This window comes from Portunus trituberculatus, chromosome 29, assembly GCF_017591435.1.
Source record: "Portunus trituberculatus isolate SZX2019 chromosome 29, ASM1759143v1, whole genome shotgun sequence".
NCBI classification, from domain to species: domain Eukaryota; kingdom Metazoa; phylum Arthropoda; class Malacostraca; order Decapoda; family Portunidae; genus Portunus; species Portunus trituberculatus.
Genome location: NC_059283.1, coordinates 10,720,404 through 10,736,434, shown reverse-complemented (window position 1 = coordinate 10,736,434; position 16,031 = coordinate 10,720,404). Strand labels below are relative to the sequence as shown.

The window sequence follows — 16,031 nt, the reverse complement described above, 5'->3', positions numbered from 1 at the left end:
CCGATTCCGAAACCGGTTCCGCGTATAATCGGTAAAGCGAGGCTGGTGAATACCGAATACCGGAGTCTTGGAACCTCCGGCGTTCTGGTTGAATACCAAGCGCACTGGCGGTTCCGAGACTCTGTATGGTATTCATCAGCCCGCGGAACCAGTTCCGGAATTGTTTTCTCGGGGGAATCAGTAGAGCATGGCTATAGTGAACACCAGAGTTATGAATCCCCAGCGCATTGCTTGATAGTGACCAGGGAAGGGTGCAGTGTCCCAGGATTCATATCTAGATTACCGGCTGCGATGATTTTAGAATACAATTAAAGTACTAGCTGACTCCCTGTCCTAAGTAAGAGACTTATAATCTGTGACGGATACTGGATGACAGTGAATGTAAATGGATTCACGGTTCAACTAATGATATAGACTCGGCCTACTCTTATCTCACTCAGGATTCTTTTAATAATATACATGCTTGAGCTGTCCTATTTCGCTTCGATGCCATTGTCTTAGTAGATTTGAATGTGATAAATAATTTTTATAATACTGCAAATTTAGGTATTATCTCGATATATACACCTTTAACACAATGTTCTAGAAAAATCCTTGGTGCCTGGAAAAATTACGTTATGATTCGATAGAAAAAGTTATTTTATAATCAGCAGTTAATGAATAATGTGTCTGTAAGCAATTTTTTTCTTATTAATTAATCATGAGAATGACGGTCGCGGGTCCCACTCTCAATTTGGCAGGCTATGACGTACGTCTTTTTCTTTTTTTTTTTTCTCTCTTTTTTTGCCATCACCCTAGCACGGGTATTAGGTAATCTTTCATTGATTTATTTATTCTTTTAAGACTGAAACTTTTTTGGATTTCTGTGAACAATTATTTTTCTATTTGTTTATATTTTTTTTATATATATTTTTTTTTTATTTATATATTATATATATATATATATATATATATACACACTCAGGTTCTCATACACGCTTCATTCACACAGGGATTCTACTCCTATCTCAAAACTATTGTCTTTGTCAGGGCATGGGGAGGGAGGATAACTCACAAGCACACAGGGTGGCTACGTAGCATCACTACGTATTGCACATACACATGAAGAGGGAAAACACTCATATAACATCACGCAAGACTGAAATCATCCACACTTTCATAGTTTTATTTACATACATAATATTGTTGAAATATTTACAGTGCAAAATAAATATATATACTGTACACATAAATCACAACTATAGAAATAGAGAATGAGAGAAATGAAACATTCTACCTTTTAAGCATTTTGTTTCTTACTTTCTAGTCCCGTGGAGCTGCCAACACTCGTTGTACAACTAGATACTGCCTTGACAAATCACCAAAAATGAAAACGAAAACGAAGAGAAAGATGTCACAATAACCAGTAAATCATTATGTGATATTTTTACAAGTATAGTATCTCATTGATGATAGATTTAGTAACAGATAGTTATCATAGACATTGATGTTATTTTACACACGTAGTGTCTTCACAGACATACCTTCTGCTACTGGTTGAAAGTTTAAAACGCCAGCAGTGGTCTTTTGGTGGCGGTGGTGGTAACAGTGGTGGTGGCGGTGGGCTATAGGTACTGACCAATACACACAGCTATAAACACTCAAAAGCACTCTTATATACCGAAAACACTCGTTAACACACTCAAAACACCCTCATACTCATCCAAAACATGTCTACACACACACACACACACAAGTGAAGTGAAGTGTTGGTATATTACCGACAGTTTTTAAGCAGCACCTATTATGCGACAAAACAAGCAGTGCAAACCTTCGCCACAACCCTCCACACTGCCTTATCTTCATCAATTAAAGGTATTTATAAGGACATTCACTTATTTTTAGGCTTCCTTTACATACGAGAGTGAAAACAGTAAACAAATATTAAAAGGTGATAGGTATAACGATAATTAAAAAGAGCAAGGTGTCAGTATTAACAGCTAATATTTGCTTCCTCCACTCACCATAAGCCAAACATCCGTCAAAATGCAGATACCAGTCTATCAATTCATATCACATAGTCGAAAATTCTCTATATGGCTTAATTTTGGTTTGGTGAGACGATAAAGACAAAATATGAAGGTCCGCCACCACTGTTCCTGGTGTTGCCTCCGGGCCAACTGCCCCCCCAGCCCCCCAGCAATCACCCTCCTCGCCGGCAGCCTGCTGGGTCAAATACTTTTTTTTTCAAATATTTCCTAACGGTAATATATTGCTTCCGTAGTATGTTTTTATGGTTTCTATAAATGTTTCGTTATGTTTGAAGTGTTTTTCGCGCTTGTTTTGGGTAAATATGTAGCGTTTAGTGGTGTTTTATGGCGTATGTTAAAGGCTTTTTAACGGTCAAAAATTTCAATTTCCCATTTTGAATTTTTTTATTTGAGGCTATAAGTTAACAATTATGGTATCAAAGAATCATCTATGCTTTTTCAAGTGTGAAATCAATCTATTGAGAGTAATATGTGGAGTTTGAAATGGTGTTTCGTGCTGTTGAATAAAAGTCTTATTTTTCATTATTTTATATGCTCACGTTTTTGCTTCTCGGTATAACTCGCTGTAAAATGCCTTAAAAGATAGCTCAGACTCCATGAAATGTGATAAAATACTCGCCAAGTGAAAATGTCTTGACTTTCCAGGACGTTTTAGGAAAAATATTGTTGAAAATGTTTTATACTTTTAACGTAATTAATTTAGACATTTTTAAAACCTAGTTGAGCTGGAGATATTTTGATATTTTGAAAATTAGTTTAAATATTTATCACGTCATAAAATGTCATGCATTCGGCCGTGGCTTCGTTTTTCTAAAAGTCATTTTTAAATCAAATTATTTACGTAATTTAGCCGAGTCACCCCCGTTCCCGTTCTCTCTGATGACCACAGCCCAGGTGGTGACTCATCATAGCCCAGGCTGGCGCCTCTTTTCCAACACCCTTCAGTTCGTCAATGTTTTGCTTAATATCTAGTGATTTCTACGTGTTTTCGTGTATTTCTAGGTTCAGGTGTGTAGATATTGGTAGCAGGAGGAGGAAAAAAGGAGAAATAAAGGAGGATAAGGAGGAAGGAAGGAGAAAGGGAGGAGGAAGAGGAACAGCAGCCAAGCCACAATACTTAAGTCACCCTCCATTTCTTCAATATTTTATCTAACATCCAGTGTTTTGTTGTGTTTCTAAGCTCAAGCGCGTAGATGGAAGCAATAGAAGGAAGATGAAGGAGAAACAATGGAGGAGGATGAAGAAGAAATGAGAAATAGAGGTGGAATAGGAGAAGGAGCCAAGGTGTAATATTTAAGTAAGTGTCCCTTTTACTTTTAACGTTCTTTATAATGCATACTGTTGGTTTTAAGATATATTTGGGGTGTTTGGGATGTTTCAAGTGTGTTCAGTAGTGTTGCATGGCATTATATGTTTTTGGTGCATTTTGTGTGTTTTCAGTGTGTTTTAGGCCTTTTAGGTATATTTTACGTACCTATATGTGGATTGATATGTGTTTCAGTATTTATATGTTTTGAATGTGTTTTGGAAGCATTTTGAGGGGTTGTGTGGCGTTTTTAATGTGTTTTTGAGTTAATTTTGAGTGTTTTAAGCTGTGTGGTGTGTATTAGGAGTCTTTTGGATGTGTGTGGGGATGATTTTGGTATATATTGAGTGTTTTTAGTGAGTTTTAGATGTGGTGAGGGACGTTGTAAGGGACTGCATGGCTTTTTTTTTTCTTTTTTTACCGTGGTAAGGGATGATATTAAGTGTACTTGTAAGTGGTTTGGGTGTGGGGCTGATTTTGGTTTATGTTGGGGTGTTTCTAGTGAATTTTAGGTGTGTCTTGGTGCATTTTGAGGTGTTGCACGGTGTTTTGAGTGTGTTTTATGGTAGTATTGGGTGTTTTAAGTGGTTTGAGTGTGTGTGGGGGTGATTTTGGCGTATGTAGTAGTGTTTCTAGAGAATGTTGTGTGTGTTTTGGTGCTTTTTGAGGTGTTGCTTGGTTTTATGAGTGTGTTTTGGGTTAGTTTTGAGTGTTGTTAGTGGTTTGAGTGTGTATTTGGGTGGTTTGGGGTGACTTCGGCGTATTCTGTGTGTTATTAGTGAGTTTTAGGTATATTTTGAGGTGTTACGTGGTGTTTTGAGTGTGTTTTGGGTTAGTTTTGAGTGCTTTAAGTGATTTGGATGTGCACCAATATATATATATATATATATATATATATATATATATATATATATATATATATATATATATATATATATATATATATATATTCCTATGACTTAAACTCTTTCAAAAGAGGAGTGTCAAGACACCTCTTACGTTAACTGGACCCTCCTTTTAGATTTTTTGTTTTCTCTTTCTCCTACTTTCCTCTTAACAGGGCCTGGCAACCAGCGGGATTTTTTTTCCCAACACTTTGTTTTCCCTTGGCCAGTGCCCTTGTAATGTTAAAAAAAAAAAAAAAAAAAAAAAAATATATATATATATATATATATATATATATATATATATATATATATATATATATTGGTGCACATCCAAATCACTTAAAGCACTCAAAACTAACCCAAAACACACTCAAAACACCACGTAACACCTCAAAATATACCTAAAACTCACTAATAACACCCAGAATACGCCGAAGTCACCCCAAACCACCCAAATACACACTCAAACCACTTACAACACTCAAAACTAACCCAAAACACACTCATAAAACCAAGCAACACCTCAAAAGCACCAAAACACACATATATATATATATATATATATATATATATATATATATATATATATATATATATATATATATATATATATATATATATATATATATATATATATATATATACCCTATGTTGTGACATCATAGGATATTTAGCAATCAGAGCACAAAGAAATGATGGTGATAGGGCAACACTAAATCGATCGCGGTGTCTGCTATTGGCCAATGACCAGTATGAACGAACTTTTTTTTTTATATTATTCGTGCAATTTCTTTTAATAATGGATGCAAGCCTGCCTGCAGCACACATGATTGTATTATACTCTATTTCGTTCATCTGTTGATACCGGCATTTGCAAGGATTCCTAAATAACATTAATGATAACATTCTCATATAAGCACTATATAGTACTATATTTGTGATTTGTAACTCATGCGTATCTACCATCTGTATTCATGTGAACCCGTTAAAGTGTTCCTGCCCAGCTCAGTTGGCCCACTTATACTCGCTGATAGATTTTGCACTCATATATGGTACTGCCAAAAAAAATCAGAACTCAAGCAATTGAATGACGCAGGAGCATCAAAGCCCTCTACCACGTCCATGCATTAAGGCAGTAAGCAGAACAGAACTGGTTTGAAATTCAAAATTGAACTGTTTTTCCAAGGAACACTGAAGAATCAAAATGATGCTCAAGGACCTAATACAAATTCTTGAAATTCTCAAATTATTGATTTAAATTGCCACATTCATTGTGTGATATGGCGCCATTTTACCGGATGACAACAAGTAAGCAAAATGAATATATGCCAACCTGCTTCTTTATGATTCTGTAGTACATGTGCTTGTGCTCCTATACACAGCGATATTACATCGCTCACAGGCAAGACAGAGAAGGCGGCAGCTTTTGACATGTGAAGAGGAAGCGACCATTCTCATTCATTTGATATTTGTGACTAGTCAATACCACCATACTGGAGGTAGAACTATACATATTTCCTCTCTCAAGTATCTAGCGATTATCAATGCAACGCTATACATAGTAAAAAAAAAATTGACATTTAACGCGGCGCACTTTGTCGCTCGAACGGGACCAACACTGTCACAATAATTCCTTTGTATATAAATAAGCTCACCAGTTCAAATATATCGGAACATAATTAACTGAGAGTTTAATTAAGAGCAATAGCAGAAGAAGGGGTGTGAGTGATGGGGTGGGCAGGTTGAGGTGAGGCTGTGGCGAGGTTCGCCTGCCGCTGCTCAGGTGTCCGGTGGGCGGGGGATCTGGGGGGGCGGGGGCGGCTGTTGTCACTCTGTGGTTGGCTGGCGCTGTGTGGATGTGTGCACCGAGCCACTGACAACCAAACACCGGGGGAGCATGCGGCTGTTGGTGTGCCTTGTGGTGGCCGTGACGGGCGTGGTGGCCGCCCAGGATGGCATTAACAAGGACCTCATCAACAAGAAGATTGAGAGGAAGTTGGACATTTCATCCCAGCTGGTTAAGGTGACGCAGAAGATCACACTGGAGAATGGCGGGCCCGCGCCGGTCAGGGCCTTCCTGGTCACCCTCACCCAGGCGGAGAAGGACAAGCTGTCATACATGAATGTACAGGTAAGGGTCAGGTGCAGGCGTGGGTAAGTCCCTGGCAGGTGTGGGGAGTAGTAGGAGGGAGGTGTAGCTCATCACTGGTTCCTGACACGGGGGGCCATGCTGGATGCATTGGGGGGCAGGGTGTATTGGTGCACCGCTGTGTTGCCATACTGTGTATGGCAGAGGCGTTCACATCCTGATGTGGTCCTGATCCATATCGATGTCTTCCTCCCTGTGTCAGCCCAACTCTGGGAGCAGACTCCGCTGGGTGCTGGGGTGCTACTGCGGGCTGCGCGCCTCGCCTGATGGTGATGGTTGTGTGGGGTAGCGGGTGTAACTTCAGCCATAGGATTTGGAGATTGATTGGGTTTAGGTGAATACAATGTCTTTGAAATTGTGATCTATTTAATAAAGGGATCAGGTGTGAAATTAAGGCTGCACGGAGAGGGCACTGCCTTCTTGGTAATTATACACCCCATAGCTTCGAGATCATGGTAAGTTGTTTGTTGGTGTAATTGTATGATATCCTGTGAATTTCATGAAATTTGGTGAATGTACAGGGAGAGTTAAGCATAAGATAAGTTTGCCTCAGACTACTTTTTTAGTTAATCACTGTAAAGGTGTGAATCTTAACTAATAGCAGCAGCTCCTGTATTCTATTGCTAGCTGTCTCCAGGAGTAATTAGGGGCGCAGGGGGAAAGCAGCATAGCAGGATTTTCCCACCAAATCTCTTACAGCTTGCTATTGCTGAAGAGTGGTTACAATAGAACACAGGATATTTTGAGTCTTGGCTGTTCCATTAGTCTTCTTCATGTTGCTAAGTCTCTCGGTTGCTTGCACTTGTACGTTATTTGTAAAGCATTGAAAAAAATTTGTCTCCTGTCATCATCTGGGTGAGGACTTAGGGGTGCTGGCGTACACCTGGTCCTACACAGTCACCTGATACCAGTGGAAAGAGGAATGATAAATGATTAAATTTTCAAGGAAAATTTTAATCATAGCATGTTCTTTCATGTATGTCTGGCTATGACACAACAATGCAGGGCTTTGCAATCTTGTTAATTTCTCTAGGACTAGGTTTGATCACCTGGTATTACATGAAAAAAAAAAATAAATAAATAAATAAAATAAATAAATAAATAAAACATGTTTTGCAAGTTCAAAAAAAATATTAGTTGGAATTTCCCAAGTTGTCTGTTTTAATTCAAATTTGCTAATTTAGGAGATGATATTAATCCACATTAGAATTTTATATATTGTATATTTTCTGCAGTCCTTGACCAGCCTCTTGTACATTTTAATTCAAATTTGCTAATTTAGGAGATGATATTAATCCACATTAGAATTTTATATATTGTATATTTTCTGCAGTCCTTGACCAGCCTCTTGTACATTAGAAATTAAATTTTAGAAGATGTACTAGCTACCTGCTGGTTGAGGCATGCATAAATTTGTGTTATGGGACATGAGACATGCGCACTGGTGCCGAATGCCTTGAAGATTCAGATTCAGGTAGATACAGAATTCACAGTGGTAATAGAAACTTTTCTTTCAGTCTGGCAGCTCTGTCCTAAAAGTATCCGAGGCTCAGGTTGCTGAGCACCGAGACCTTGCCTTCTTCCGGGTGGACCTGCGAGACCCACTGCAGACCGGGAAGACTGTCAATGTGAGTCTTGAGTACTGGCCTCTGACCAGGAGTATCACTCCAAAAGTATGCCATAATCATTCCATCCATTGCAATGACAAATTTGTTGCTAATCTGCCATTTCTTTCTTTATATAAATGGAATTTGTAAGAGTAGTATTTGCAAGGAAAACTCTTGTTCCTTTGGTATTCTTATTGGTGTGTTGTGAGGCATGACGCAGTAACCATCTTGGCATGTGTAGCCAGGTGTGTCCTTAACAGACGAAGTCAACAGACCAGCTTTCCACAGGTGGAGGTGGAAATGATCATGACACAGTTGCTGGAGCCATACCCTGCCTACATCCAGCAGGGGGAGAAGCAGCTGGTGCGCTACACTGGCAACCACTACGTGCTCACCCCCTACACCACCACCACGCAGACCACCACTGTCACCCTTCCCTCCCCAAATATTGAGTCTTACTCCCGCCTCAAGCCCACCACCCACACTGACACCTCCATCACTTATGGTTCCTATGAAGGTGTGGCCGGCTTCACTGTGGTGAGTACAGCTTTCATTAGGAAAACATTATTCATATTTTCTTACTTTTTGAATACTGTATCAAAGCAACAGTTACCAGTGTAATATTGCAGCACAACTTTGGATTGAATTATGAATCTAGATTTATATTTTTGTTTCTGATTGCCTAGGGTGGTTTAATGTATCGTAATGCTTGCTCATGTCTATCAACTCCTAGCTTTTTCACGCACATGTATCTTTTTATCTCACTCATTCAATACTTCCCTATTTTTAGACTTACCTGGTTCCTACCTGGTAAGTTTGAGTATTGGGAAATACTGTCTCATCTACACCCAGTACAACCTTCACTGGCATGTGACTGAGGTTTTTTTCTAAAAGTGCTTCAACAAATGACTTTTTTCCCAGGTCCCAGACTTTATTGTGTCAGTGATAAGACTTATTGTTTTCAGGACACAATGACTATCCACTATGAGAACAACTCACCTTTCCTGATGGTCAGCAAGCTGGAGCGGACCATTGAGGTGTCTCACTGGGGGAACATTGCTGTGGAGGAGACTCTTGATGTCCTTCACACCGGTGCCAGACTCAAGGGACCGTTCTCTCGCTATGATTACCAGCGGGAGCACAACAGCTACTCCAGCATCAAGTAAATAATGCAGGGAAAGCCAGAAGGTGGAAAAAAACAAGAAAATGATTATAATAGTTTTTTCACACCCTCAAGTTAAAGTATATCATTAAAAGCTTTAAAACATGGTAAAGTATGTGAATATGATTGGAAGTGGAGTGCAGTAAGTTTATATTCTGAGAGTTTAGTCTTCCATTACATTATTTGATGAGTTGTGTATACAATTTCCGTTACTTTGAATTGCATTCTACTTTTATATTAAATTCCACTAGAGAGGCTAAGGCATTACCTGGTGTAATATATTTAATGGTAAGAAGTTGTAACCTTTCCTAAACAGATCCTTCAAGACCATCATCCCAGCCTCTGCCAAGGATGTGTATTACCGGGATGAGATCGGCAACATCTCCACGTCACACATGCGCATCCAGGATGATGCTGTTGAGCTGGACTTGAGGCCAAGGTTCCCTCTCTTTGGAGGATGGAAGACCCATTACAAAATTGGCTACAACGTGCCTTCATATGAATATCTGTACAGCTATGGTAAGTTCAAAGCTCACTGTCTGCTTGTAGAGTTCATGTATTTGTTTGTGGTAGATGCTTTTTCTGGTAGACAAAGTGCATAATGATCAGAAAGTAAAGGAGGCTGGAAGAAGCCAACTGGCATACATGTAGCTGTTTTTGTACAGATTATGCTTATAAACATGTACCTTTTATCCTAATTCTTAGATTTTGTGATTTTTACATTCTCTTAAGAAAAGTTGATACACAAATCTTGAAGCTGCCACCCTTCCCCTCCCCCGTACAGAAAAATGAGCAGGACTGTTGCTCTTTTCCTCTCCCTCTTTCATTTATAGAGGAATGTGGGATATCAAATTATCTCTCATGAAATGGTGAACTATTTCCAGGTGATGAATACATTTTGAAGATGAGGATTTTGGACCATGTGTTTGATGACGTTACAATAGATGAACTGAAGTTGACCGTCATCCTGCCAGAGGGAGTTCGTAACATTGCTTTTGAGTAAGTAGTACTGTACAGGAGTGGATTTAATACTATCTGAGATATCAGATTCCTGTGAGATAGAAGTATGACCTTGAATTTCTTGAATGTGGAAAAGAATGGTAGAATTGAATGTGTCAGAATGTACAGGGATGACAGTAATATTTAAGCATGATTTACCTTAGTTTTAGGCAAGGCCCAAGTTTAGTATTGGTTACCTTTCTTTTGCCATTGTTGTCTGGAAAGTAGATGAGATTTGTTTTCCCAGGACTCCTTACCCAATGGAACGCCTTCCTGACACTGTCCACTACACCTACCTGGACACAGTGGGTCGTCCTGTCGTCTCTGTCACAAAGAACAACTTGGTGGAAAGTCACATCCAGGATTTCACTCTCCACTACAAGTTCCCTTCTATCCTCATGTTGCAGGAGCCCCTTCTTGTTGTCATTGCTTTCTTCATTCTCTTCCTGACGGTGAGATTTTGTTGTGCTTTTGCTTTACATTGTGTTATTTTATTTAGAAAAGTATTTGTGGTGTCAACTAAGAAAATTTGATTGTGATATTGTGATTTTCTAGAGCAGGATAAATTGGATTGGCACAGAAACAAAAGAGTCACTTTATAGTAATGAAACTCTCACCACATTTGGTTTATATGTTAGTTTGTTTTGTAAGTAGCTAACCCACAGTTCTCTCAATGTAGACAGCACAAGTAACTTGTTCTCTCCTTCAGGTTATTCTGTATGTGCGTCTTGACTTGACTCTGAGCAAAGATGATGCAACGGAGGCCAAGATGAGAGTGTCTTCCCATTGTGAGCAAGTGCACACCCACCATGAGAAGAGAGCACGTCTCTACGAGAAGCTTGAGGAGGAGATACAGAAACTGAAGAGCTCAAAGGATGTTACTCACTCACAGGTAAGGAAGTTATTTTATTTAACTCTATAACTTCTTATTGTTCTTCAAATCTTTAAGAAATCCACTAAAAGTATGAAAATTTACTCTTTTGCTTCATTTTCATATTTAAATAGTGTAATGTTAGTAATGGTGGATGCTTGTAACACAGTCACTGTTTTGTAGCTCAGATTCAATTTTCAAAATTTCAGACTGCTACCAAGAAGATCCAAGGCAGCATCCGTGATGAGACCCAAGCCATCTCTGAATTGGCAGGCAAGATTCGCCTTGATAATGCAGAGTATGCAGAGAAAGTGGCCGAACTTCAGAAGATTGACAAGTAAGTGTGTTTTGTTGTAAGATGAAACTGTAGGAATAGGAAGAGTGAATGAGAATTTTTTATATACATTTAGTAACTGAATATGAGATGCTTTATATGTGAAAAGCTCAATTATAAGTAAAGGGGGATGAAGTATTAGTTCTTATGATGTTTTTACTGAAAAGTAAGAATTGTCCTATCCTTATTCACTCCAAATTTTCCCGTGGTTCAGAAAATGTGGATAAGACCAAGAACGTTACTGAACCTTTTGTTGTTTTCACTTCACCTTGTAACACAAACCTGCATGTAAGTGTTACATCCTGGGGAATGGACTAAACATAGTGTCTGTACCATCACATCTCAATATTCTTGCACATGTAAGTAAACAGATATGTGGGAACTGCTCTAAGCCTCTAGTTTGTATGAAAACTTACCAAATGCTGCTTCAGATAGTCAGTAGTCAGTCTATCTATTTCCCTCAGTGATGGGATCACACCACAAGCAGGTGACCTATGCAGAAAAACCTCAACCTCTTTGTATGCTAACTCTGAAACACTTGGCCTTCATTAACAGCTTTCACATGTGTATTCCTTTACCTGATCTGTCCAAATGGTTGCTGCCTTCTCTTATTATCTCCAACTTTCGGTCTTCATCCTCTCAGTATGGCCATGCCATCTGAGGGTGTTCCTTTTCCCTCATTTCACAGCTTCATAATTTTCATCACTTGCACTGGTCATCATGCTACTTGTATGCATGTCTCTCACATACACAATTAATGTACCCTATTCCATGTCCAGGTCATCAGCTGCATATTCCTTTTGTTGCAGGATGCTGCGTGAAAGTGTGGTGCAGCAGCTGACCAACGTGGAGAAGCTGGTGGCTGGCAAGATGAGTAAGCAGCAGTACATGGATGCTGAGACGCCGCTGCACAAGAAGAAGGAGGAAGCGCTTGAAAAGATAAAGGTGCTGCTGGGCAACATTTGAGCTTTCTTCTAATACTAAAGCCAGTGCTTACAAGACTGCCATTCCATTTAACTGCTCCTTAAAAAAAGGCAAGGTTTCTGTGATGTATTCTGCAGTGCAGTGTTGTGGTAGTGGATGGCCATTGTTGGAGAGTACAGGTGTGGCTCTGCTGGTGAGCCCATTGCTAGGGAAACTGATTCTTCTTTAATGTGTGCTTGTTTAATTTTTCATGACATTTGATAGATTGTTTTCTAAGTAGGTGCAAATGTGGTGGTGTTTTATTTAGATCAGTGACTTTTTTTGCCTGATTTGCTTACACCTTATAAATTCATGGAGGGAAGACATGTTAGTGTAAGGAGGGTTGTTAATAAAAAAAAGTAAAAACATTTGCCCTTTTTTTATTTAGCCTTGCTTTTGTCTTGTATTTGTTCTTTGATATAGGTGGGACTATGCAGCCATTGGGAAGGAGGCACCAGTGTGAGTGTGCTGTGGTGAGAGCACCAACTGTAATATTTATCATTATAACACTGTCTTGGAAACTCTGCCACCTTTACGGACACTATTCAAAGAAAGGAGCCAAGAGGCTGTGTCAGGGAGCTGCTGCAGGTGTCACCACAGTTTATGTATCATTCTATTGTCCATATTTTGACCTATTAAAATCTTGACTACTTGCCTTGAAAAATTATTTAATTATAGAATGTTCACTGCCATTATTTAGATGGAGAAAATCAAGAGAACTCTGACTGGCAGGCAGTCAAGCAAATTTTTTTTTTTTGTAAATTCCAAAGTATTCAAAATATATATATATATATATATATATATATATATATATATATATATATATATATATATATATATATATATATATATATATATATATATATATATATATATATATATATATATATATATATATATATATATATATATATATATATATATATATATATATATATATATATATATATATATATATATATATATATATATATATATATATATATATATATATATATATATATATATATATATATATATATATATATATATATATATATATATATATATATATATATATATATATATATATATATATATATATATATATATATATATATATATATATATATATATATATATATATATATATATATATATATATATATATATATATATATATATATATATATATATATATATATATATATATATATATATATATATATATATATATATATATATATATATATATATATATATATATATATATATATATATATATATATATATATATATATATATATATATATATATATATACTGTGTGTGTGTGTGTGTGTGGATTGTATGTATATGAAATGTAAATAGAGAGAGAGAGAGAGGTGTTTCGTAACACTGAAGCAGCTCGATTGAACCTCTAGTCTAGTCCTCGACTCTTGCTGTTGGCTCAGTAGCACCTCGGACTCTGAGCAGGCGAGGTGCGTTTCTGACGCTCTTCGGCCAAAGCGCTTTCACAATTTCGCAGTGTTAAAACTCATAGTAAGGACTCTATCGAAATTAGTGAAACTAATCGTGTGAGAGCGTTCTTGGCTGAGGTGCCGTCGTATCTCTGCCTGAATTCTTGTCTTTCCTGGGGCTATCTATAAATGCATAGTGTGCCCTAAGGTAGAGGTTTGCAAGGCCAACTTTCTCTGCGGGGAATCCGACGGGTGTAGTCAGGACCGCCCGTAGCCAAAGCGCGTCCGGCCCCAACAAATGAGAGTAGCCTTGCTTACCTCCGCCTTCCCCCGAACGTTGTCTTTGGCAGCCTCCTCCTCCTGCCCTCTTGTGTGTGTTGACGAGGAGCATTGAGGGAACAAGAGCTAAAAGATAGGCTTCTATAGCATGTATGTGTATATATGTTTTGTATTTATTCTTTTTATCGGTCTAATTGATGATACATGGATTATAATTAGATTGAGTATGTGTGTATGTTATTCACTTACGATCGTCTGCTGGTCACTCATCCAGCCGTTCCCTACGGAAGAAGCTCAGAGCTCATAGTGATTAATCTACGGATAGGACTGAAACCACACATCGGGACAGAGATCACAACCCCTCAGGTTACATCCCATACCTGCTAACTGCTATGTCAACACAGGCTACACATTAAGAGGATCTCCCATTTGCTAACCAATACGTACTGTACATGACGCGGTGTGTGTGTGTGTGTGTGTGTGTAATTGTGATAAGCAATGGTGTATCAATAAGAGCTTGTGATACAATATGGGCAGCCAACGGCTGAAAATATACTTTAGGGGCAGAAACTATTAAAAATAATGAGAAAACCAAATACCAGAGATATAACTAAAATGGAAAACAAAAACGGATCAATTAAAGCGTCGTATAAAGAACAAGATTGACTTGAATGAGAACCAAGAGAAAGTAACGTCAGTGGTTGTTATACATGCTGACTAGAGTGGGGATGACGTTGTACTCTCAGAGGTCAGTGCGGGCTGTGATAGGGACCAGCTTGTTACAGACGTGTAGGGCTCTTCGGGCCGGCGTTGTGTTATTGTTGGGGTGTTGAACAGTTTGTAATCAAACTCCTCCTGAGACTGGCGGCGTAGTTCTGTCTGTCTGTGTGTGTATGTGTGTGCGTGTGTGTGTGTTTAACCGGAAGCCAGCAATTTTACATGGAATGACTAAATTTTGAGCCCAGTGACACACACTGCAGTATTTAACATACGGAAAATTTGCTTAATTCTACGAATCTGGAATGACTGAGACAACACCATCTTATTGTCTTCGTTGTTACGTTCCTCTTTTGTGAATTATCTTGTCATCTTTCCTCCTTTTACTTTCCCCTCTTTCTCCGTATCTGTTTCTCTCCCACACTAGGAGCAAGAGGGAGAGAGATGCCCCTGACGCCAGCAGGAGGAAAGCCGTCACCACCACACTCGCCGCCACGGGAAGAAACTCGAGGTCGGAACAGTCTACCGGCTTGGGCGTTGCCTCCCAGTGCCATTTGTTCATTAGTCCTGTTGATTTCATCTTTAGGATTCTGCAACAGATACACGAGGATTCTGCAGGAATGAAAGACGTTTGCGGATAACTCTGTGAATCTTGCCCGCATATCTTACACGTATTATGTGAACCTTATAAATACGAGAAATATAATACTGTCTACAGATGTCACTTGAAAAATTACGATTAGAAACGTAAGAGAAGATTCTACTGTAAGTGAAAGAAAGTGAAACATTTACTTCCGTAACTTTGTGAATCTCGCAGGCATAATTACACACAGTATCAAGAAAAGGCTGAACGGAAAGGACATAATCTTTTCCATAACTATTCTTTGACTGATATGTCTTGTCAACCTTGGCGGAACCTTCCGAAGCATGTGTAGACTATAATCTTGAGAGACACAAGAACAATAAGTGTGATGGAATATTCAAGCTACTTTTTTACTATTTCTATTTACAGTTTCTTTTGAATCGTAAAGAGCCAATGTTAAGAAACGCCATATGGTTACTAGCAGTCGAAGGGTATAGAGCATAATTTTGAAAGATAACTCTCAGTAAAAACAGTGATGGAGTACTTGAGACATGTTTGTGAACTGTTACTTCTGTTCATTATATTAACAGATGATCAAACACAATACAAGCTACAGGGTCATTAAGCCATTATTTTCAGTTAAGCTAGAGAAGAAAAGGAAGGGGGGGGGGGCGCCGTGATGCAATGGAAGGAACCGCGTGGTTTG

At 38.4% G+C, this 16,031-nt stretch overlaps 2 protein-coding genes across 2 annotated transcripts in view; one reads left to right on the top strand and one right to left on the bottom strand.

Moving 5' to 3' along the window:
- Positions 1 to 5,969: 5,969 nt before the first annotated feature.
- On the top strand, positions 5,970 to 12,676 carry LOC123510540 (dolichyl-diphosphooligosaccharide--protein glycosyltransferase subunit 1-like). The gene is made up of 10 exons (XM_045265795.1): positions 5,970 to 6,354; positions 7,890 to 8,000; positions 8,268 to 8,516; positions 8,945 to 9,141; positions 9,458 to 9,660; positions 10,026 to 10,140; positions 10,388 to 10,592; positions 10,850 to 11,032; positions 11,221 to 11,348; positions 12,155 to 12,676. The coding sequence occupies exons 1-10, from the start codon at positions 6,121 to 6,123 to the stop codon at positions 12,309 to 12,311; spliced, it is 1,782 nt and encodes a 593-aa protein (XP_045121730.1). The 5' UTR covers positions 5,970 to 6,120; the 3' UTR covers positions 12,312 to 12,676.
- Positions 12,677 to 13,616: 940 nt separating this feature from the next.
- The window catches only part of LOC123510569 (probable glutamate receptor), a 15,230-nt gene continuing 12,815 nt past the window's right edge, over positions 13,617 to 16,031 (bottom strand). Inside the window, exon 12 of the mRNA XM_045265843.1 lies at positions 13,617 to 15,332. Within this exon, the coding sequence (XP_045121778.1) occupies positions 15,083 to 15,332 (250 nt within the window). The 3' untranslated portion in view covers positions 13,617 to 15,082. The remainder of the gene's footprint in view (positions 15,333 to 16,031) is intronic.

What these genes read in the sequence shown, in the direction of transcription:
- LOC123510540 (XM_045265795.1), top strand. Translation starts at nt 6,121, where the DNA reads ATGCGGCTGTTGGTGTGCCTTGTGGTGGCCGTGACGGGCGTGGTGGCC. An exon ending in GTTCGTAACATTGCTTTTGA is followed by an intron (nt 10,141 to 10,387) that starts GTAAGTAGTACT and finishes TTGTTTTCCCAG; the next exon opens with GACTCCTTACCCAATGGAAC. An exon ending in GAACTTCAGAAGATTGACAA is followed by an intron (nt 11,349 to 12,154) that starts GTAAGTGTGTTT and finishes CTTTTGTTGCAG; the next exon opens with GATGCTGCGTGAAAGTGTGG.